The 24,050-nt window shown below is 42.5% G+C and overlaps 1 protein-coding gene across 4 annotated transcripts in view; it reads left to right on the top strand.

Annotated features, from left to right (window-relative positions):
• Nucleotides 1–24,050, top strand: part of TIAM2 (TIAM Rac1 associated GEF 2) — a 645,041-nt gene that overhangs the window by 300,402 nt on the left and 320,589 nt on the right. For 3 of the 4 annotated variants that reach the window (XM_053710965.1, XM_053710967.1, XM_053710966.1), the window contains one exon: nt 15,510–16,697. The exons of the other annotated variant lie outside the window; for it this stretch is intronic. In XM_053710965.1, the coding sequence (XP_053566940.1) occupies nt 15,510–16,697 (1,188 nt within the window). The remainder of the gene's footprint in view (nt 1–15,509; nt 16,698–24,050) is intronic. 4 annotated transcript variants of the gene reach the window in all.

Raw genomic sequence — 24,050 nt, 5'->3', positions numbered from 1 at the left:
CTGTGAACTCACGGTTTCACTTTGCGCTAAGCGCAATTAACCAGAGGTCAGACCTCTAGTTAAAAAAAGTTGCCTCAATTGTCCCCAAATAAAGAGGAAAGTACATTAACATGTAAAATAAAAATGAGTATTTTTATTTTTTTGAAAAAAACAAAACTGCACGAAGTAGTTATAAGGGGTTAAAGTGAGGGGACTTTGGGTGTTAGAAAAAAATGGTACCTAAAGTGCCTTTACATGGAGGTCAATGGGGGACTGAGTTTTTAATATAAATATATATGCTTATATACATATATGTGTATATATGTTAACCCTTTGAGTGCTAAGCACTTTCCCACCTGGGTGCTAATATTTTCTAAGGTTTTTTTTTAAAAAAAAAAAGTGGATTTTTTTATTTTTTTTTACAGACCCCCAAGACTTACAGGTTAGACGATTACCTTTCCAACAGTGGGTCTTGGGGGTCTGTAGCTGCTTAGATGCCTGAGATACAGGTTTCTAAGCAGCATGCCCCCTCCTCCTATACTTAACATTGTTAAGTAGAAATAAAGTTGTGCGGTGACGTCATCACGTCATTGCGCGTGACGTCACCGCATATCACGTGAAGCCCCGGCGATGCCTGTCACTCTACAGGCACGATCGCCGGGGTAGGAGCAGTTAGGAGCCCCCAGATCTCCCTCAAGGTGGGAGAGTGCTCATGACGGCTCTGAGCCGTCATTAGCACCAGAGTTAGAAACTCTGTGACGGCTCAGAGCCGTCATTAGCACTCAAACGGTTAAGGGTAAAGTCAGAAATCCGGGTTATCCTAGCATTACCCGGGTAAACCTGACATTACCCAAGCCTGATGTAATGTAATTCCCCCTGTAATTCCCCCATCTACACTATTTTTTTCGCTCTGCCTGGGGGGTTCAAGAATGGCGCCCCATCGATCTTTTGGCATCCACCCAAGTGAACCTTTGCCCCCTTGAACCCCCCAGGCAGAGACAAAAAAAGTTAGTGAAGATGTGTGGATTACAGTGCATCGTATATACGTTTGATGCAGTGACTCGATGCACTCTGGGCAGATTTATCATGTTTCATCTGGCATTACCCACAGCCGCTTGTGCAATGTCAGGTTTACCCGGGTAATGCTAGGATTATCCAACTTCTTACTTTACCCGCAACATATACACATATAAACATATTTAATAAACATATAAATATATATGTATAAAACCATACTTACACTATCCAAAGCTCAAAAGAAATTACATAATTTCACAGTAAACCATTTAATTATAATTTGTGCAAGAAAACCAAAACATGATGTCCCTATTTCGCTATAGTGACTTCTCAAAGCTTTCAGCACAGTAAGATTAACTGTGCTGAAGTAAATGTGAGCATTGATAGAGAGACAGCTAATTTGTCTAAGAGGGCTCTGTAATAGAAAACAGTTGCGCAGCACATTTGTAACATTAGGTCTGCTACTTCTCCCAGAAAGTAAGTTCCACAAATGGTTAACTTATGAGTAAGCGATTACGCTGTACAATCTAGAAGTGATTTATTAGCAACTTGGAATTTAAGTAATTCTTCTTTTTTTAAAAACATATTTGCATGTAAAATATATATTTTACTGAAAAATCTGCCCCACCTGTAAATTCTATATATCACAAAACAAGATATTCATCAACTTGTATTTCTCCAACATAGGTGTGTCCGGTCCACGGCGTCATCCCTACTTGTGGGATATTCTCCTCCCCAACAGGAAATGGCAAAGAGCCCAGCAAAGCTGGTCACATGATCCCTCCTAGGCTCCGCCTTCCCCAGTCATTCTCTTTGCCGTTGTACAGGCAACATCTCCACGGAGATGGCTTAGAGTTTTTTAGTGTTTAACTGTAGTTTTTATTATTCAATCAAGAGTTTGTTATTTTAAAATAGTGCTGGTATGTACTATTTACTCTGAAACAGAAAAGAGATGAAGATTTCTGTTTGTAAGAGGAAAATGATTTTAGCAACCGTTACTAAAATCGATGGCTGTTTCCAAACAGGACTGTTGAGAGGAATTAACTTCAGTTGGGGGAACAGTGAGCAGACTTTTGCTGCTTGAGGTATGACACATTCTAACAAGACGATGTAATGCTGGAAGCTGTCATTTTCCCTATGGGATCCGGTAAGCCATTTCTTCTGTTATGTGTGATCAGTCCACGGGTCATCATTACTTCTGGGATATTAGCTGCTCCCCTACAGGAAGTGCAAGAGGATTCACCCAGCAGAGTTGCTATATAGCTCCTCCCCTCTACGTCACCTCCAGTCATTCTCTTGCACCCAAAGACTAGATAGGAGGTGTGAGAGGACTATGGTGATTATACTTAGTTTTAGAACTTCAATCAAAAGTTTGTTATTTTACAATAGCACCGGAGCGTGTTATTACCTCTCTGGCAGAGTTTGAAGAAGAATCTACCAGAGTTTTTCTTATGATTTTAACCGGAGTAGTTAAGATCATATTGCTGTTTCTCGGCCATCTGAGGGAGGTAAAAGCTTCAGATCAGGGGACAGCGGGCAGTTGAATCTGCATTGAGGTATGTCGCAGTTGTTATTTTCTGAATGGAATTGATGAAAAAATCCTGCCATACCGTTATAATGAACATGTATGTATACTCTACACTTTAGTATTCTGGGGATGGTATTTCACCGGAATTACTCTGTAAAAGTACATTAAACCTTTTATTAGGTATTTTTCATGTTAAACGTTTTTGCTGGAATGTAGAATCGTTTGCATTAATGAGGTACTGAGTGAATAAGTATTTGGGCATTATTTTCCACTTGGCAGTTTGCTTGTGTTAATTATGACAGTTTCGTTTCTCTCTCACTGCTGTGTGTGAGAGGGAGGGGCCGTTTTTGGCGCTCTTTGCTACGCATCAAAAATTTCCAGTCAGTTTTTCTGTATGATCCGGTTCATCTCTAACAGAACTCAGGGGTCTTCATACTTCTTTGAAGGGAGGTAGATTCTCTCAGCAGAGCTGTGAGACTTATATAGTGACTGTGATTTTAAACGTTGTTTAAAATTTAATTAGTGTTATTTTACTAATGGGAACAAACCTTTGCTAAAAAGTTGTGTTGTTTGTTAAGAGTGATGCTATAACTGTTTTTCAGTTCATTATTTCAACTGTCATTTAATCGTTTAGTGCTTCTTGAGGCACAGTACGTTTTTATTAAATAAAATTGTAACCGAGTTGCATGTTTATTGCTAGTGTGTTAAACATGTCTGATTCAGAGGAAGATACCTGTGTCATTTGTTCCAATGCCAAGGTGGAGCCCAATAGAAATTTATGTACTAACTGTATTGATGCTACCTTAAATAAAAGCCAATCTGTACAAATTGAACAAATTTCACCAAACAGCGAGGGGAGAGTTATGCCGACTAACTCGCCTCACGTGTCAGTACCTGCATCTCCCGCCCGGGAGGTGCGTGATATTATGGCGCCTAGTACATCTGGGCAGCCATTACAGATAACATTACAAGATATGGCTACTGTTATGACTGAAGTTTTGGCTAAATTACCAGAACTAAGAGGCAAGCGTGATCACTCTGGGGTGAGAACAGAGTGCGCTGATAATTCTAGGGCCATGTCTGATACTGCGTCACAGCTTGCAGAGCATGAGGACGGAGAGCTTCATTCTGTAGGTGACGGTTCTGATCCAAACAGATTGGATTCAGATATTTCAAATTTTAAATTTAAATTGGAAAACCTCCGTGTATTACTAGGGGAGGTTTTAGCAGCTCTCAACGATTGTAACGCTGTTGCAATACCAGAGAAAATGTGTAGGTTGGATAAATACTTTGCGGTACCGGCGAGTACTGACGTTTTTCCTATACCTAAGAGATTAACTGAAATTGTTACTAAGGAGTGGGATAGACCCGGTGTGCCGTTCTCACCCCCTCCAATATTTAGAAAGATGTTTCCAATAGACACCACCACTCGGGACTTATGGCAAACGGTCCCTAAGGTGGAGGGAGCAGTTTCTACTTTAGCTAAGCGTACCACTATCCCGGTGGAGGATAGCTGTGCTTTTTCAGATCCTATGGATAAAAAATTAGAGGGTTACCTTAAGAAAATGTTTATTCAACAAGGTTTTATATTACAACCCCTTGCATGCATCGCGCCGATCACGGCTGCGGCAGCATTTTGGATTGAGTCTCTGGAAGAGAACCTTAGTTCAGCTACGCTGGACGACATTACGGACAGGCTTAGAGTCCTTAAACTAGCTAATTCATTCATTTCGGAGGCCGTAGTACATTTAACCAAACTTACGGCTAAGAATTCAGGATTCGCCATTCAGGCACGCAGAGCGCTGTGGCTAAAATCCTGGTCGGCTGATGTAACTTCTAAGTCCAAATTACTTAGTATACCTTTCAAGGGGCAGACTTTATTTGGGCCCGGTTTGAAAGAAATTATTGCTGACATTACAGGAGGTAAGGGCCACGCCCTACCTCAAGACAAAGCCAAAGCTAAGGCTAGACAGTCTAATTTTCGTCCCTTTCGGAATTTCAAAGCAGGAGCAGCGCCAACTTCCACTGCACCAAAACAGGGAGGAGCTGTTGCTCGTTACAGACAAGGCTGGAAGCCTAATCAGTCCTGGAACAAGGGCAAGCAGGCCAGTAAACCTGCTGCTGTCCCAAAGACAGCATGAACCGAGGGCCCCCGATCCGGGACCGGATCTAGTGGGGGGCAGACTCTCTCTCTTCGCCCAGGCTTGGGCAAGAGATGTCCAGGATCCCTGGGCGCTAGAGATCATATCTCAGGGATACCTTCTAGACTTCAAATCCTCTCCCCCAAGAGGGAGATTTCATCTGTCAAGGTTGTCAACAAACCAAATAAAGAAAGACGCGTTTCTACGCTGTGTACAAGATCTATTATTAATGGGAGTGATCCATCCGGTTCCGCGGTCGGAACAAGGACAAGGGTTTTACTCAAACCTATTTGTGGTTCCCAAAAAAGAGGGAACTTTCAGGCCAATCTTGGATTTAAAGATCCTAAACAAATTCCTAAGAGTTCCATCGTTCAAAATGGAAACTATTCGGACAATCTTACCCATGATCCAAGAGGGTCAGTACATGACCACAGTGGATTTAAAGGATGCTTACCTTCACATACCGATTCACAAAGATCATTACCGGTATCTAAGGTTTGCCTTCTTAAACAGGCATTACCAGTTTGTAGCCCTTCCATTCGGATTGGCTACGGCTCCAAGAATCTTTACAAAGGTTCTGGGTGCCCTTCTGGCGGTACTAAGACCGCGAGGAATTTCGGTAGCTCCGTACCTAGACGACATTCTGATACAAGCTTCAAGCTTTCAAACTGCCAAGTCTCATACAGAGTTAGTTCTGGCATTTCTAAGGTCGCACGGATGGAAAGTGAACGAAAAGAAGAGTTCTCTCTTTCCTCTCACAAGAGTTCCATTCTTGGGGACTCTTATAGATTCTGTAGAAATGAAGATTTATCTGACAGAAGACAGATTAACAAAGCTTCTAAATGCATGCCGTGTCCTTCATTCCATTCAACTCCCGTCAGTAGCTCAATGCATGGAGGTGATCGGCTTAATGGTAGCTGCAATGGACATAGTTCCCTTTGCACGCCTACATCTCAGACCGCTGCAATTGTGCATGCTGAGTCAGTGGAATGGGGATTACTCAGATTTGTCCCCCACTCTGAATCTGGATCAAGAGACCAGAAACTCTCTTCTATGGTGGTTTTCTCGGCCACATCTGTCCAGGGGGATGCCGTTCAGCAGGCCGGACTGGACAATTGTAACAACAGACGCCAGCCTTCTAGGTTGGGGCGCTGTCTGGAATTCTCTGAAGGCTCAGGGACAATGGAGTCAGGAGGAAAGTCTCCTGCCAATAAACATTCTGGAATTGAGAGCAGTTCTCAATGCCCTTCTAGCTTGGCCCCAGTTAAAGACTCGGGGGTTCATCAGGTTTCAGTCGGACAACATCACGACTGTAGCTTACATCAACCATCAAGGAGGGACAAGAAGCTCCCTAGCAATGATAGAAGTATCAAAGATAATTCGCTGGGCAGAGTCTCACTCTTGCCATCTGTCAGCAATCCACATCCCGGGAGTGGAGAACTGGGAGGCGGATTTCTTGAGTCGCCAGACTCTTCATCCGGGGGAGTGGGAACTTCATCCGGAGGTCTTTGCCCAAATACTTCAACGTTGGGGCAAACCAGAGATAGATCTCATGGCGTCTCGCCAGAACGCCAAACTTCCTCGCTACGGATCCAGATCCAGGGATCCGGGAGCGGTTCTGATAGATGCTTTGACAGCACCTTGGAACTTCAGGATGGCTTATGTGTTTCCACCCTTCCCGCTGCTTCCTCGATTGATTGCCAAAATCAAACAGGAGAAAGCATCAGTGATTCTAATAGCGCCTGCATGGCCGCGCAGGACTTGGTATGCAGATCTAGTGGACATGTCATCCTGTCCGCCTTGGTCTCTACCTCTAAGACAGGACCTTCTGATTCAGGGTCCATTCAAACATCAAAGTCTAACTTCTCTGAAGCTGACTGCTTGGAAATTGAACGCTTGATTTTATCAAAACGTGGTTTTTCTGAGTCGGTTATTGATACCCTGATACAGGCTAGGAAGCCTGTTACCAGAAAGATTTACCATAAAATATGGCGTAAATACCTATACTGGTGTGAATCCAAAGATTACTCCTGGAGTAAGGTTAGGATTCCAAGGATATTGTCTTTTCTACAAGAAGGTTTAGAAAAGGGTTTATCGGCTAGCTCATTAAAGGGACAGATTTCAGCTCTGTCCATCTTGTTTCACAGGCGTCTGTCAGAAAATTCAGACATCCAAGCCTTTTGTCAGGCTTTAACTAGGATCAAGCCTGTGTTTAAAACTGTTGCTCCGCCATGGAGTTTAAACTTAGTTCTTAACGTTTTACAGGGTGTTCCGTTTGAACCCCTTCATTCCATTGATATAAAATTGTTATCTTGGAAAGTTCTATTTTTAATGGCTATTTCCTCGGCTCGAAGAGTCTCTGAGTTATCAGCCCTACATTGTGATTCTCCTTATCTGATCTTTCACTCAGACAAGGTAGTTCTGCGTGCTAAACCTGGGTTCTTACCTAAGGTAGTCACTAACAGGAATATCAATCAAGAGATTGTTGTTCCATCCTTGTGTCCAAATCCTTCTTCAAAGAAGGAACGTCTTCTACACAATCTGGATGTAGTTCGTGCCCTCAAGTTCTACTTGCAGGCAACTAAAGATTTTCGCCAAACTTCTTCCCTGTTTGTCGTTTATTCTGGACAGAGGAGAGGTCAAAAAGCTTCGGCTACCTCTCTCTCTTTTTGGCTTCGTAGCTTAATACGTTTAGCCTATGAGACTGCTGGACAGCAGCCTCCTGAAAGAATTACAGCTCATTCCACTAGAGCTGTGGCTTCCACTTGGGCCTTTAAGAATGAGGCCTCTGTTGAACAGATTTGCAAGGCTGCAACTTGGTCTTCGCTTCATACTTTTTCCAAATTTTACAAATTTGACACTTTTGCTTCTTCGGAGGCTATTTTTGGGAGAAAGGTTCTTCAGGCAGTGGTTCCTTCTGTATAATGAGCCTGCCTATCCCTCCCGTCATCCGTGTACTTTTGCTTTGGTATTGGTATCCCAGAAGTAATGATGACCCGTGGACTGATCACACATAACAGAAGAAAACATAATTTATGCTTACCTGATAAATTCCTTTCTTCTGTTGTGTGATCAGTCCACGGCCCGCCCTGTTTTTAAGGCAGGTGCATATTTTTTAAATTATAATTCAGTCACCACTACACCCTTGGTTTCTCCTTTCTCGTTGGTCTTTGGTCGAATGACTGGAGGTGACGTAGAGGGGAGGAGCTATATAGCAACTCTGCTGGGTGAATCCTCTTGCACTTCCTGTAGGGGAGCAGCTAATATCCCAGAAGTAATGATGACCCGTGGACTGATCACACAACAGAAGAAAGGAATTTATCAGGTAAGCATAAATTATGTTTTTTATTACAGACAGAAAAAAAGGGCTTCACAAGGGCTTTTTAAGACTGTAGACATTTTCTGGGCTAAATCGATTTATATATAAACATATTTTATACTCCATAGCCTTGAGGAATTATTTTAATCTTGGGAATTTTGTAAAATAACCGGCAGGCACTGTACTGGACACCTTATTCTCTAGGGGCTTTCCCTAATCATAGGCAGAGTCTCATTTACGCGCCTGTATTGCGCACTTGTTTTTGAGAAGCATGACATGCAGATGCATGTGTGAGGAGCTCTGATACATAGAAAAGACTTTCTGAAGGCGTCATTTGGTATCGTATTCCCCTTTGGGCTTGGTTGGGTCTCAGCAAAGCAGATACCAGGGACTGTAAAGGGGTTAAATATAAAAACGGCTCCGGTTCCGTTATTTTAAGGGTTAAAGCTTCCAAATTTGGTGTGCAATACTTTTAAGGCTTTAAGACACTGTGGTGAAATTTTGGTGAATTTTGAACAATTCCTTCATACTTTTTCGCAATTGCAGTAATAAAGTGTGTTCAGTTTAAAATTTAAAGTGACAGTAACGGTTTTATTTTAAAACGTTTTTTGTACTTTGTTATCAAGTTTATGCCTGTTTAACATGTCTGAACTACCAGATAGACTGTGTTCTGAATGTGGGGAAGCCAAGGTTCCTTCTCATTTAAATAGATGTGATTTATGTGACACAAAATTTAGAGAAAATGATGCCCAAGATGATTCCTCAAGTGAGGGGAGTAAGCATGGTACTGCATCATCCCCTCCTTCGTCTACACCAGTCTTGCCCACACAGGAGGCCCCTAGTACATCTAGCGCGCCAATACTCCTTACTATGCAACAATTAACGGCTGTAATGGATAATTCTATCAAAAACATTTTAGCCAAAATGCCCACTTATCAGCGAAAGCGCGACTGCTCTGTTTTAGAAAATACTGAAGAGCATGAGGACGCTGATGATATTGTTTCTGAAGTGCCCCTACACCAGTCTGAGGGGGCCAGGGAGGTTTTGTCTGAGGGAGAAATTTCAGATTCAGGGAAAATTTCTCAACAAGCTGAACCTGATGTGATTACATTTAAATTTAAGTTGGAACATCTCTGCGCTCTGCTTAAGGAGGTGTTATCCACTCTGGATGATTGTGAGAACTTGGTCATTCCAGAGAAACTATGTAAAATGGACAAGTTCCTAGAGGTCCCGGGGCCCCCCGAAGCTTTTCCTATACCCAAGCGGGTGGCGGACATTGTAAATAAAGAATGGGAAAGGCCCGGTATACCTTTCGTCCCTCCCCCCATATTTAAAAAATTGTTTCCTATGGTCGACCCCAGAAAGGACTTATGGCAGACAGTCCCCAAGGTCGAGGGGGCGGTTTCTACTCTAAACAAACGCACCACTATACCCATAGAAGATAGTTGTGCTTTCGAAGATCCTATGGATAAAAAATTAGAAGGTTTGCTTAAAAAGATGTTTGTTCAGCAAGGTTACCTTCTACAACCAATTTCATGCATTGTCCCTGTCACTACAGCCGCGTGTTTCTGGTTCGATGAGCTAGAAAAGGCGATCATTAATAATTCTTCTTCTTATGAGGAGATTATGGACAGAATTCGTGCTCTCAAATTGGCTAATTCTTTCACCCTAGACGCCACTTTGCAATTGGCTAGGTTAGCGGCGAAAAATTCTGGGTTTGCTATTGTGGCGCGCAGAGCGCTTTGGTTAAAATCTTGGTCAGGGGATGCGTCTTCCAAGAACAAATTGCTTAACATTCCTTTCAAGGGGAAAACGCTGTTTGGCCCTGACTTGAAAGAGATTATCTCTGATATCACTGGGGGCAAGGGCCACGCCCTTCCTCAGGATAGGTCTTTCAAGGCCAAAAATAAACCTAATTTTCGTCCCTTTCGCAGAAACGGACCAGCCCCAAGTGCTACGTCCTCTAAGCTGGAGGGTAACACTTCTCAAGCCAAACCAGCCTGGAGACCAATGCAAGGCTGGAACAAAGGAAAGCAGGCCAAGAAATCTGCCACTGCTACCAAGACAGCATGAGATGTTGGCCCCCGATCCGGGACCAGATCTGGTGGGGGGCAGACTCTCTCTCTTCGCTCAGGCTTGGGCAAGAGATGTTCTGGATCCTTGGGCGCTAGAAATAGTCTCCCAAGGTTATCTTCTGGAATTCAAGGGGCTTCCCCCAAGGGGGAGGTTCCACAGGTCTCAATTGTCTTCAGACCACATAAAAAAACAGGCATTCTTGCATTGTGTAGAAGACCTGTTAAAAATGGGAGTGATTCATCCTGTTCCATTAGGAGAACAAGGGATGGGGTTCTACTCCAATCTGTTCGTATTTCCCAAAAAAGAGGGAACGTTCAGACCAATCTTAGATCTCAAGATCCTAAAAAAGTTTCTCAAGGTTCCATCGTTCAAAATGGAAACCATTCGAACAATTCTTCCTTCCATCCAGGAAGGTCAATTCATGACCACGGTGGATTTAAAGGATGCGTATCTACATATTCCTATCCACAAGGAACATCATCGGTTCCTAAGGTTCGCATTCCTGGACAAGCATTACCAGTTTGTGGCACTTCCGTTCGGATTAGCCACTGCTCCAAGGATTTTCACAAAGGTACTAGGGTCCCTTCTAGCGGTGCTAAGACCAAGGGGCATTGCAGTAGTACCTTACTTGGACGACATTCTGATTCAAGCGTCGTCCCTTCCTCAAGCAAAGGCTCACACAGACATTGTCCTGGCCTTTCTCAGATCTCACGGATGGAAAGTGAACGAAGAAAAGAGTTCTCTATCTCCGTCAACAAGGGTTCCCTTCTTGGGAACAATAATAGACTCCTTAGAAATGAGGATTTTTCTGACAGAGGCCAGAAAAACAAAACTTCTGAACTCTTGTCAAATACTTCATTCTGTTCCTCTTCCTTCCATAGCGCAGTGCATGGAAGTAATAGGTTTGATGGTAGCGGCAATGGACATAGTTCCTTTTGCGCGCATTCATCTAAGACCATTACAACTGTGCATGCTCAGTCAGTGGAATGGGGACTATACAGACTTGTCTCCGACGATACAAGTAAATCAGAGGACCAGAGATTCACTCTGTTGGTGGCTGTCCCTGGACCACCTGTCACAGGGGATGAGCTTCCGCAGACCAGAGTGGGTCATTGTCACGACCGACGCCAGTCTGGTGGGCTGGGGCGCGGTCTGGGGACCCCTGAAAGCTCAGGGTCTTTGGTCTCGGGAAGAATCTCTTCTACCGATAAATATTCTGGAACTGAGAGCGATATTCAATGCTCTCAAGGCTTGGCCTCAGCTAGTAAAGGCCAAGTTCATACGGTTTCAATCAGACAACATGACAACTGTTGCGTACATCAACCATCAGGGGGGAACAAGGAGTTCCCTGGCGATGGAAGAAGTGACCAAAATCATTCAATGGGCGGAGACTCACTCCTGCCACTTGTCTGCAATCCACATCCCAGGAGTGGAAAATTGGGAAGCGGATTTTCTGAGTCGTCAGACTTTTCATCCGGGGGAGTGGGAACTCCATCCGGAAATCTTTGCCCAAATTACTCAACTGTGGGGCATTCCAGACATGGATCTGATGGCCTCTCGTCAGAACTTCAAGGTTCCTTGCTACGGGTCCAGATCCAGGGATCCCAAGGCGACTCTAGTAGATGCACTAGTAGCACCTTGGACCTTCAAGCTAGCTTATGTATTCCCGCCGTTTCCTCTCATCCCCAGGCTGGTAGCCAGGATCAATCAGGAGAGGGCATCGGTGATCTTGATAGCTCCTGCGTGGCCACGCAGGACTTGGTATGCAGACCTGGTGAATATGTCATCGGCTCCACCATGGAAGCTACCTTTGAGACGAGACCTTCTTGTTCAAGGTCCTTTCGAACATCCGAATCTCGTCTCACTCCAACTGACTGCTTGGAGATTGAACGCTTGATCTTATCAAAGCGAGGATTCTCAGATTCTGTCATTGATACTCTTGTTCAGGCCAGAAAGCCTGTAACTAGAAAAATTTACCACAAAATATGGAAAAAATATATCTGTTGGTGTGAATCTAAAGGATTCCCTTGGGACAAGGTAAAAATTCCTAAGATTCTATCCTTTCTTCAAGAAGGTTTGGAGAAAGGATTATCTGCAAGTTCCTTGAAGGGACAGATTTCTGCCTTGTCTGTGTTACTTCACAAAAAGCTGGCATCTGTGCCAGATGTTCAAGCCTTTGTTCAGGCTCTGGTTAGAATCAAGCCTGTTTACAAACCTTTGACTCCTCCTTGGAGTCTCAATTTAGTTCTTTCAGTTCTTCAGGGGGTTCCGTTTGAACCCTTACATTCCGTTGATATTAAGTTATTATCTTGGAAAGTTTTGTTTTTGGTTGCAATTTCTTCTGCTAGAAGAGTTTCAGAATTATCTGCTCTGCAGTGTTCTCCTCCTTATCTGGTGTTCCATGCAGATAAGGTGGTTTTTCGCACTAAACCTGGTTTTCTTCCGAAAGTTGTTTCTAACAAAAACATTAACCAGGAGATAGTCGTGCCTTCTTTGTGTCCGAATCCAGTTTCAAAGAAGGAACGTTTGTTGCACAATTTGGATGTTGTTCGTGCTCTAAAATTCTATTTAGATGCTACAAAGGATTTTAGACAAACATCTTCCTTGTTTGTTGTTTATTCTGGTAAAAGGAGAGGTCAAAAAGCAACTTCTACCTCTCTCTCTTTTTGGATTAAAAGCATCATCAGATTGGCTTACGAGACTGCCGGACGGCAGCCTCCTGACAGAATCACAGCTCATTCCACTAGGGCTGTGGCTTCCACATGGGCCTTCAAGAACGAGGCTTCTGTTGATCAGATATGTAAGGCAGCGACTTGGTCTTCACTGCACACTTTTACTAAATTTTACAAGTTTGATACTTTTGCTTCTTCTGAGGCTATTTTTGGGAGAAAGGTTTTGCAAGCCGTGGTGCCTTCCATCTAGGTGACCTGATTTGCTCCCTCCCTTCATCCGTGTCCTAAACCTTTGGTATTGGTTCCCACAAGTAAGGATGACGCCGTGGACCGGACACACCTATGTTGGAGAAAACAGAATTTATGTTTACCTGATAAATTACTTTCTCCAACGGTGTGTCCGGTCCACGGCCCGCCCTGGTTTTTTAATCAGGTCTGATAATTTATTTTCTTTAACTACAGTCACCACGGTATCATATGATTTCTCCTATGCAAATATTTCTCCTATGCAAATATTCCTCCTTTACGTCGGTCGAATGACTGGGGAAGGCGGAGCCTAGGAGGGATCATGTGACCAGCTTTGCTGGGCTCTTTGCCATTTCCTGTTGGGGAGGAGAATATCCCACAAGTAAGGATGACGCCGTGGACCGGACACACCGTTGGAGAAAGTAATTTATCAGGTAAACATAAATTCTGTTTTTATGCATGAAAAAGTATATCAAAATATTTTTTTCAGAAATATATCTCATTATAGTTCATTCATTCAACAGTTATATGTCATTTGTTACAAGCCCAGACGTTTTTTATAGAGTGACAATACCTACAATATATCAGTAAATCGCAGGCTCGCTCACGAAACTCCATTTTTTTTTTAACAGATGCTCTGCTTAAAGCACTACATTTCCCATGATGCTCAGACAGCCTAAAGAGTGTCTCAGCATCATGGGAAATGTAGTTCCAAAACATCTGGGGGCCCCAAGTTATTGACCCCTAGCTTAAAGGACCGTTAAACACAGACACATTGCATAATCAGCAAGTGCATGATAACAAGACAAAGCAATAGCACTTACTCTAAATTTTAAATAAGTAGTATTTTTTTTTTCTGTTGTATTATGTGACAGCCATAGATATAAACTGAGAACTATTGCACATGCTTAGTAGGAGCCGGTGCCTCAGAAACTGTGCATATATAAAAAAACTGCACAATTTGAAAGTAACTTGTAATTATATATCCATTACTGAAATATAATTAAAGAAATAATATTTGTTGCTCAGTCTTAGTTTATTGTTCTCATTGTGTGTTAAAGGGACATTAAACACTAAATAAATGCTAGATAGAATGATGCATTCAAAGAAAAGTTTAGTCTGAGAATAACATGTAGATGTGTTTTTAAAGTTTCATTAGCTGTTTAAATATTGTCAAAATAAGTGTAAAGTTTTAGTGTCTATAAAACAATGGGAGCTGCCATGTTGTAACTTAGGTTACCTTCTCTGCTGTGGCCAATTAGGGACAGTTATAAATAGGTCACTAGAGTGTGCAGCCAATGGCTGTGAGGAATACAACAGTGTCCTGCACTCCCATTTCTATCAGGAACTGAAAAGTTCACAATTTCAGATGAAATTATAGGAAAAGGGACAAAATAAAGAATGAAAGTATATTGCAGAGTTTTTTTTATATATATATATGAGTTATCATTTTATATTAACATCACAAAGTGTTTAATGGTCATTTAAGGTGGTATTAAAATCAAATTTGTATAAAAGAAAAGCAGTTTAACAACTAATATTTATGCAAATCGATAAAATAAAACAACATTTATCATGATGACATTAAAAATGTATTTATTGCTTACTAGATGACAGGGATAATTCCTACAGCCCTAATGGTGGTTAGGGACAATCGGTCACAAGTGTGAAAGAGAAAAGTAAATTTACTAAGGACAGAGACATCTATTTTCCCAAAAGGAACTTCATGAACCTGATGAGGGGACCTTAGTTTTCTGATAGTTTGCATTTTTTAAGGACTACTATAGGTGACACATCTACATCAGCTTTGTCTTTTTTGTTCACTAAAGAATTTATGCTTTCATCTAATTCAATGGCTGACTCAGTAGCACCCTTTTGCTAGATACAAAAGAAGATAGTAAACAAAAAAACAAACATTACACTGCTGCATTTCAAAATACCCTCTTTACTTTTGTTTTAATAATTTTTGTAAATATTGTCACAGATAAGAAAAAAACGGATGTTTTCTGTTACATAATAAGTGTTTTTTCTTATTAAAGGGACAGTCTACTTGAATTTTTTTATTGTTTAAAAAGATAATCCCCATTCCCCAGTTTTTCATAACCAACACGGTTAAATTAATACACTTTTTACCTCTGTGATTACCTTGTATCTAAGGCTCTGCAGATTGCCCCCTTATCACAGTAGACTTGCATTTCAGCCAATCAGCGGTGACTCATAACTTACTCCACGGGCAAGAGCACAATGCTATCTCTATTGCCCACAGGAACTAGCTTTGTCTAGCTGTGAAAAACTATCAAAATGCACTGAGATAAGAGGCGGTCATTAAGGGCGTAGAAATTAGCACATGATAGGTTTAGGTTTCAACAAAAACTACCAAGAGAACAATGTAAATTTGATGATAAAAGTAAATTGGAAAATTGTTTAAAATTGCATGCCCTGTCTGAATCATGAAAGTTAAATTTTAACCTGACTGTCCCTTTAAGTTTGGTGTGGTTATTTAGATAACGTGATTTTGTTTCCTATTTTAGGCAGGAATGGGGAACTCAGAAAGTCAGTACAGCCTACATAGCGCGAGAAGTCCAAACAGTAGTGCTGTGTCAGATACTAAGCTGAAGTCTTGCTCTCTTAAAATACATAAAACCCATAGCAAAGAAGAAAAACCTTGGACGTCCTCTGGATGGGTACGAAATAACAGCAGTGCAAGTTACAAATCACGGCCTCTAGCTAGGAACTGTCTTTCTCAGTGTAAGAGCAATCCACCATATTCATCAAGACAAAGTGATATAGTGCTGAAAGGACCCAAAACTAGCATCTATCCGAAACATAGGTCACATGTGCCTGCAACCTGTTGCCAGGGAAATAATAACACCTGTTTACCAGACAATGGCTATCATTATATTGATGTTGATACAGGAAACCATAGAGAATGTAACGGGCACATTTTAAACTGCTATGAGATCCATGACAGCATGTCATCAACTTTACAAGCTGAGGAAAGAAAAAGTCCGAAGGTTCTCATTAAAACATTAGGGAAGCTGGATGGCTGTTTACGGGTTGAGTTCCACAATAGTGGAAATAATGTTCCGTCTGAGGAATCAGATGGACCAGTCCAGTTGCTTAGATACTCTCCAGCATTAGAAAATAAAGAACTCAATCATCTTGATCCAAGGAGACTCTCCGGGATGGATTACCCTGCAAGCCATGGTCTGTCAACGAGTGACTCTGGGCTTAGGTCCAGCAAAGGAAGTTCACTCAGCTCTGACTCTTCTTGGTATGATTGTCCTTGGGGAAACAGGGATATCAATGAGATTGATAGCCCTTATTTTACAAGGAGTACACAAGGTACAAGCATACGTGGAGGACTTATGCCAAATGAAAGCAGTGAACTTTACAATCAGAGATCATCAATTTGTTCTCTCCAGGAATTGTACAAAAAATCTGCTTTGGAAGGGGGTATCCCTCCTGGTGGCCAACTGTGTGATAATTATATCAGCTCACATCATAACATATGTAATAGAGTTTCTTTTGCCTCAGACATTGATGATCCATCTATGGTAGAACACAGAGGACCTACACAGTATTCTTCATACACACTCCCATGTCGAAAGTCAAAGCCTTTAACTGAGGATGCTGCTAAAAAGGACACATTAAAAAATCGAATGAGACGTATCAGTGACTGGACGGGGAGTCTTTCAAGAAAGAAGAGAAAGCTTCAGGTATGTTGTCAAATTGTGTTATCTTGTTTGTACTGATATTGGAGTTCTTAAAACATTTGCCATTTAGGTTGTATTTATTGAAAAGTGTATGTGCAGCGTTCTGAAATAATACTGAAAGATAATGAGGAAATTGTAAACAATAGATAATTAGTTGTGAATGTAAAAAAAAAAGTATGTTATGCATAAAAATAACAATCTATCAGATAAAACCATTTAAATGTGCATGAAAATGATACATACCTTTTAATGCATCCATTATATCCCAGCAATTCAGTTGTTAATATGCTTTAAAAATTTGGAATGTGTCTTATTTTGTATGAAAAAAATATAAACATTCTGGTCATGAAACTGAGTGCTTCTTTGCCCAAATTCAGGACAGTGAATGCTCCTAAACATAGTTTCAGACAATAGAAAATATCTTTGACAGTACAACATCTGATTGGCTTTACTGAACTCAACATTAATATGCTGAGTTTGGGATAGTGGCGTTTTCCTGCAAAACTACATTTGATGTATTCCATTCTCCAAAAACAATGCACGTATTTCTCCAACATTGGTGTGTCCGGTCCACGGCGTCATCCATAACTTGTGGGAATATCTCTTCCCCAACAGGAAATGGCAAAGAGTACAGCAAAAGCTGTCCATATAGTCCCTCCTAGGCTCCGCCCACCCCAGTCATTCTCTTTGCCGTTGCACAGGCAACATCTCCACGGAGATGGTGAAGAGTATGTGGTGTTTAGTTGTAGTTTTTTATTCTACTATCAAGAGTTTGTTATTTTAAAATAGTGCTGGTATGTACTATTTACTCTGAAACAGAAAAAGATGAAGAGTTCTGTTTGTGAGAGGAATATGATTTTAGCAGCAGTAACTAAAATCGTTTGCTGTTTCCACATAGGACTGTTGAGATGAAATAACTTCAGTTGGGGGAAACAGTTAGCAGACTTTTCTGCTTAAGGTATGACTAGCCATTTTTCTAACAAGACTGTGTAATGCTGGAAGGCTGTCATTTCCCCTCATGGGGACCGGTAAGCCATTTTCTTAGTCTAAAACAAACAGAATAAAGGGCTTAATGTGGGCTATAAAACTGGTAGACACTTTTATGGGCAAGATCGATTGCTTTATTTGGGCATTTTATAAAGTTTGATGTTGATATTCACACTTATAAATTTTGGGGAACGTTTTTTTAACGTCAGGCACTGGTTTAGACACCTTTTCAGTCAGGAAGGGCCTTCCCTGTAGTAGGCTGAGCCTCATTTTCACGCCATTACTGCGCAGTTACTTTTGAGAGCAGGACATGCAGCTGCATGTGTGTGGGTCTGAAAGTAGTTGAAAAGGTTCCTAGAAGGCTTCATTTGGTATCGTATACCCCCTGGGTTTGGTAAAGTCGCAGCAAAGGCTGTAGCTGGGACTGTAGAGGGGTTAAAACTGTAACCGGCTCCGGTTTCTTCATTTTTAGGGTTAAAGGTCTCAAAATTGGGGTGCAATGCTTTGAATGCTTTAAGACACTGTGGTGAAAATTTGGTTAAATTTGAACAATTCCTTCATAGTTTTTCACATATTCAGTAATAAAGTGTGCACTGTTTAAAATTTAAAGAGACAGTTTAAAAACGTTTTTGTTTAAAAACGGTTTTTGTACTTTATTGACAAGTTTAAGCCTGTTTAACATGTCTGTGCCTTCAGATAAACTATGTTCTGTATGTATGGAAGCCAATGTGTCTCCCCCTTCAAAATTGTGTGATAATTGTGCCATAGCGTCCAAACAAAGTAAGGACAGTACTGCCACAGATAGTAAAGTTGCCCAAGATGATTCATCAGATGAAGGGAGTAGACATAGTTCTACATCATCTCCTTCTGTGTCTACACCAGTTTTGCCCACGCAGGAGGCCCCTAGTACTTCTAGCGCGCCAATGCTTATTACTATGCAACAATTGACGGCAGTAATGGATAACTCCATAGCAAATATTTTATCCAAAATGCCTGCATATCAGAGAAAGTGCGATTGCTCTGTTTTAAACACTGTTGAGCAGGAGGGCGCTGATGATAATTGCTCTGTCATACCCTCACACCAATCTGAAGGGGCCATGAGGGAGGTTTTGTCAGATGGGGAAATTTCAGATTCAGGTAGAATTTCTCAACAGGCAGAACCTGATGTTGTGACATTTAAATTTAAATTAGAGCATCTCTGCGCACTGCTTAAGGAGGTGTTATCTACTCTGGATGATTGTGACAACCTGGTCATTCCAGAAAAATTGTGCAAGATGGACAAGTTCCTAGAGGTTCCGGTGCACCCCGACGCTTTTCCTATACCCAAGCGGGTGGCGGACATAGTGAATAAGGAGTGGGAGAAGCCCGGCATACCTTTTGTTCCCTCTCCTATATTTAAGAAATTATTTCTTATGGTTGACCCCAGAAAGGACTTATGGCAGACAGTCCCTAAGGTCGAGGGGCAGTTTCTACACTAGCCAAGCGCACTACTATTCCTATCGAGGATAATTGTGCTTTCAAAGATCCTATGGATAAAAAATTGGAGGGTTTGCTTAAAAAGATTTCTCCAACATAGGTGTGTCCGGTCCACGGCGTCATCCTTACTTGTGGGATATTCTCCTCCCCAACAGGAAATGGCAAAGAGCCCAGCAAAGCTGGTCACATGATCCCTCCTAGGCTCCGCCTACCCCAGTCATTCTCTTTGCCGTTGTACAGGCAACATCTCCACGGAGATGGCTTAGAGTTTTTTAGTGTTTAACTGTAGTTTTTCATTATTCAATCAAGAGTTTGTTATTTTCAAATAGTGCTGGTACGTACTATTTACTCAGAAACAGAAAAGAGATGAAGAATTCTGTTTGTATGAGGAAAATGATTTTAGCAACCGTAACTAAAATCCATGGCTGTTCCACACAGGACTGTTGAGAGCAATTAACTTCAGTTGGGGGAACAGTTTGCAGTCCTTTGCTGCTTGAGGTATGACACATTCTAACAAGACGATGTAATGCTGGAAGCTGTCATTTTCCCTATGGGATCCGGTAAGCCATGTTTATTACGATTGTAAATAAGGGCTTCACAAGGGCTTATTTAGACTGTAGACCTTTTTTGGGCTAAATCGATTGATATTAACACTTATTTAGCCTTGAGGAATCATTTATTCTGGGTATTTTGATATAATAATATCGGCAGGCACTGTTTTAGACACCTTATTCTTTAGGGGCTTTCCCAAAGCATAGGCAGAGTCTCATTTTCGCGCCGGTGTTGCGCACTTGTTTTTGAGAGGCATGGCATGCAGTCGCATGTGAGAGGAGCTCTGATACTTATAAAAGACTTCTGAAGGCGTCATTTGGTATCGTATTCCCCTTTGGGTTTGGTTGGGTCTCAGCAAAGCAGATACCAGGGACTGTAAAGGGGTTAAAGCTTAAAACGGCTCCGGTTCCGTTATTTTAAGGGTTAAAGCTTCCAAATTGGTGTGCAATATTTTCAAGGCTTTAAGACACTGTGGTGAAAGTTTGGTGAATTTTGAACAATTCCTTCATGTTTTTTCGCAATTGCAGTAATAAAGTGTGTTCAGTTTAAAATTTAAAGTGACAGTAACGGTTTTATTTCAAAACGTTTTTTGTACTTTCTTATCAAGTTTATGCCTGTTTAACATGTCTGAACTACCAGATAGACTGTGTTCTGAATGTGGGGAAGCCAGAATTCCTATTCATTTAAATAAATGTGATTTATGTGATAATGACAATGATGCCCAAGATGATTCCTCAAGTGAGGGGAGTAAGCATGGTACTGCATCATTCCCTCCTTCGTCTACACGAGTCTTGCCCACTCAGGAGGCCCCTAGTACATCTAGCGCGCCAATACTCCTTACTATGCAACAATTAACGGCTGTAATGGATAATTCTGTCAAAAACATTTTAGCCAAAATGAACCCTTGTCAGCGTAAGCGTGGATGCTCTGTTTTAGTTACTGAAGAGCATGACGACGCTGATATTAATATCTCTGAAGGGCCCCTAACCCAATCTGAGGGGGCCAGGGAGGTTTTGTCTGAGGGAGAAATTACTGATTTAGGGAACATTTCTCAGCAGGCTGAATCTGATGTGATTACTTTTAAATTTAAATTGGAACATCTCCGCATTTTGCTTAAGGAGGTATTATCCACTCTGGATGATTGTGAAAATTTGGTCATCCCAGAGAAACTATGTAAAATGGACAAGTTCCTAGAGGTGCCGGGGCTCCCAGAAGCTTTTCCTATACCCAAGCGGGTGGCGGACATTGTTAATAAAGAATGGGAAAGGCCCGGTATTCCTTTCGTCCCTCCCCCCATATTTAAAAAATTGTTTCCTATGGTCGACCCCAGAAAGGACTTATGGCAGTCAGTCCCCAAGGTCGAGGGAGCGGTTTCTACTTTAAACAAACGCACCACTATTCCCATAGAGGATAGTTGTGCTTTCAAAGATCCTATGGATAAAAAATTAGAAGGTTTGCTTAAAAAGATGTTTGTTCAGCAGGGTTACCTTCTACAACCCATTTCATGCATTGTCCCTGTCACTACAGCCGCATATTTCTGGTTTGATGAACTGATTAAGGTGCTCGATAGTGACTCTCCTCCTTATGAGGAGATTATGGACAGAGTCAATGCTCTCAAATTGGCTAATTCTTTCACTCTAGACGCCTCTTTGCAATTGGCTAAGCTAGCGGCTAAGAATTCTGGGTTTGCTATTGTGGCGCGCAGAGCGCTTTGGTTGAAATCTTGGTCGGCTGATGCGTCTTCCAAGAACAAGCTACTAAACATTCCTTTCAAGGGGAAAACGCTGTTTGGTCCTGACTTGAAAGAGATTATCTCTGATATCACTGGGGGTAAGGGCCATGCCCTTCCTCAGGATCGGCCTTTCAAGGCAAAAAATAGACCTAATTTTCGTCCCTTTCGTAAAAACGGACCAGCCCAAGGTGCTACGTCCTCTAAGCAAGAGGGTAATACTTCTCAGGCCAAGCCAGCTTGGAGACCAATGCAAGGCTGGAACAAGGGAAAGCAGGCCAAGAAACCTGCCACTGCTACCAAGACAGCATGAAATATTGGCCCCCGATCCGGGACCGGATCTGGTGGGGGGCAGACTCTCTCTCTTCGCTCAGGCTTGGGCAAGAGATGTTCTGGATCCTTGGGCGCTAGAAATAGTCTCCCAGGGTTATCTTCTGGAATTCAAGGGACTTCCCCCAAGGGGGAGGTTCCACAGGTCTCAGTTGTCTTCAGACCACATAAAAAGACAGGCGTTCTTACATTGTGTAGAAGACCTGTTAAAAATGGGAGTGATTCATCCTGTTCCATTGAGAGAACAAGGGATGGGGTTCTACTCCAATCTGTTCATAGTTCCCAAAAAAGAGGGAACGTTCAGACCAATCCTAGATCTCAAGATCTTAAACAAATTTCTCAAGGTCCCATCGTTCAAGATGGAAACCATTCGAACTATCCTTCCTTCCATCCAGGAAGGTCAATTCATGACCACGGTGGATTTAAAGGATGCGTATCTACATATTCCTATCCACAAGGAACATCATCGGTTCCTAAGGTTTGCATTCCTGGACAAACATTACCAGTTCGTGGCGCTTCCTTTCGGATTAGCCACTGCTCCAAGGATTTTCACAAAGGTACTAGGGTCCCTTCTAGCGGTGCTAAGACCAAGGGGCATTGCAGTAGTACCTTACCTGGACGACATTCTGATCAAGCGTCGTCCCTCCCTCGAGCAAAGGCTCACACGGACATCGTCCTGGCCTTTCTCAGATCTCACGGCTGGAAAGTGAACGTGGAAAAGAGTTCTCTATCCCCGTCAACAAGGGTTCCCTTCTTGGGAACAATTATAGACTCCTCAGAAATGAGGATTTTTCTAACAGAGGCCAGAAAGACAAAACTTCTGGACTCTTGTCGAATACTTCATTCCGTTCCTCTTCCTTCCGTAGCTCAGTGCATGGAAGTGATCGGGTTGATGGTAGCGGCAATGGACATAGTTCCTTTTGCGCGCATTCATCTAAGACCATTACAACTGTGCATGCTCAGTCAGTGGAATGGGGACTATACAGACTTGTCTCCAAAGATACAAGTAAATCAGAGGACCAGAGACTCACTCCGTTGGTGGCTGTCCCTGGACAACCTGTCACGAGGGATGACATTCCGCAGACCAGAGTGGGTCATTGTCACGACCGACGCCAGTCTGATGGGCTGGGGCGCGGTCTGGGGATCCCTGAAAGCTCAGGGTCTTTGGTCTCGGGAAGAATCTCTTCTACCGATAAATATTCTGGAACTGAGAGCGATATTCAATGCTCTCAAGGCTTGGCCTCAGCTAGCGAGGACCAAGTTCATACGGTTTCAATCAGACAACATGACGACTGTTGCGTACATCAACCATCAGGGGGGAACAAGGAGTTCCCTAGCGATGGAAGAAGTGACCAAGATTATTCTATGGGCGGAGTCTCACTCCTGCCACCTGTCTGCTATCCACATCCCGGGAGTGGAAAATTGGGAAGCGGATTTTCTGAGTCGTCAGACATTGCATCCGGGGGAGTGGGAACTCCATCCGGAAATCTTTGCCCAAGTCACTCAACTATGGGGCATTCCAGACATGGATCTGATGGCCTCTCGTCAGAACTTCAAAGTTCCTTGCTACGGGTCCAGATCCAGGGATCCCAAGGCGGCTCTAGTGGATGCACTAGTAGCACCTTGGACCTTCAAACTAGCTTATGTGTTCCCGCCGTTTCCTCTCATCCCCAGGCTGGTAGCCAGGATCAATCAGGAGAGGGCGTCGGTGATCTTGATAGCTCCTGCGTGGCCACGCAGGACTTGGTATGCAGATCTGGTGAATATGTCATCGGCTCCACCTTGGAAGCTACCTTTGAGACGAGACCTTCTTGTTCAGGGTCCGTTCGAACATCCGAATCTGGTTTCACTCCAGCTGACTGCTTGGAGATTGAACGCTTGATTTTATCGAAGCGAGGTTTCTCAGATTCTGTTATCGATACTCTTGTTCAGGCCAGAAAGCCTGTAACTAGAAAGATTTACCACAAAATTTGGAAAAAATATATCTGTTGGTGTGAATCTAAAGGATTCCCTTGGGACAAGGTTAAGATTCCTAGGATTCTATCCTTCCTTCAAGAAGGATTGGAAAAAGGATTATCGGCAAGTTCCCTGAAGGGACAGATTTCTGCCTTGTCGGTGTTACTTCACAAAAAACTGGCAGCTGTGCCAGATGTTCAAGCCTTTGTTCAGGCTCTGGTTAGAATCAAGCCTGTTTACAAACCTTTGACTCCTCCTTGGAGTCTCAATTTAGTTCTTTCAGTTCTTCAGGGGGTTCCGTTTGAACCCTTACATTCCGTTGATAT

This window comes from Bombina bombina, chromosome 4, assembly GCF_027579735.1.
Source record: "Bombina bombina isolate aBomBom1 chromosome 4, aBomBom1.pri, whole genome shotgun sequence".
In the NCBI taxonomy this organism is placed as follows: Eukaryota; Metazoa; Chordata; class Amphibia; order Anura; family Bombinatoridae; genus Bombina; species Bombina bombina.
The sequence above is the reverse complement of the archived record's forward strand: the minus strand, read 5'-3'. Positions and strand labels throughout refer to the sequence as shown.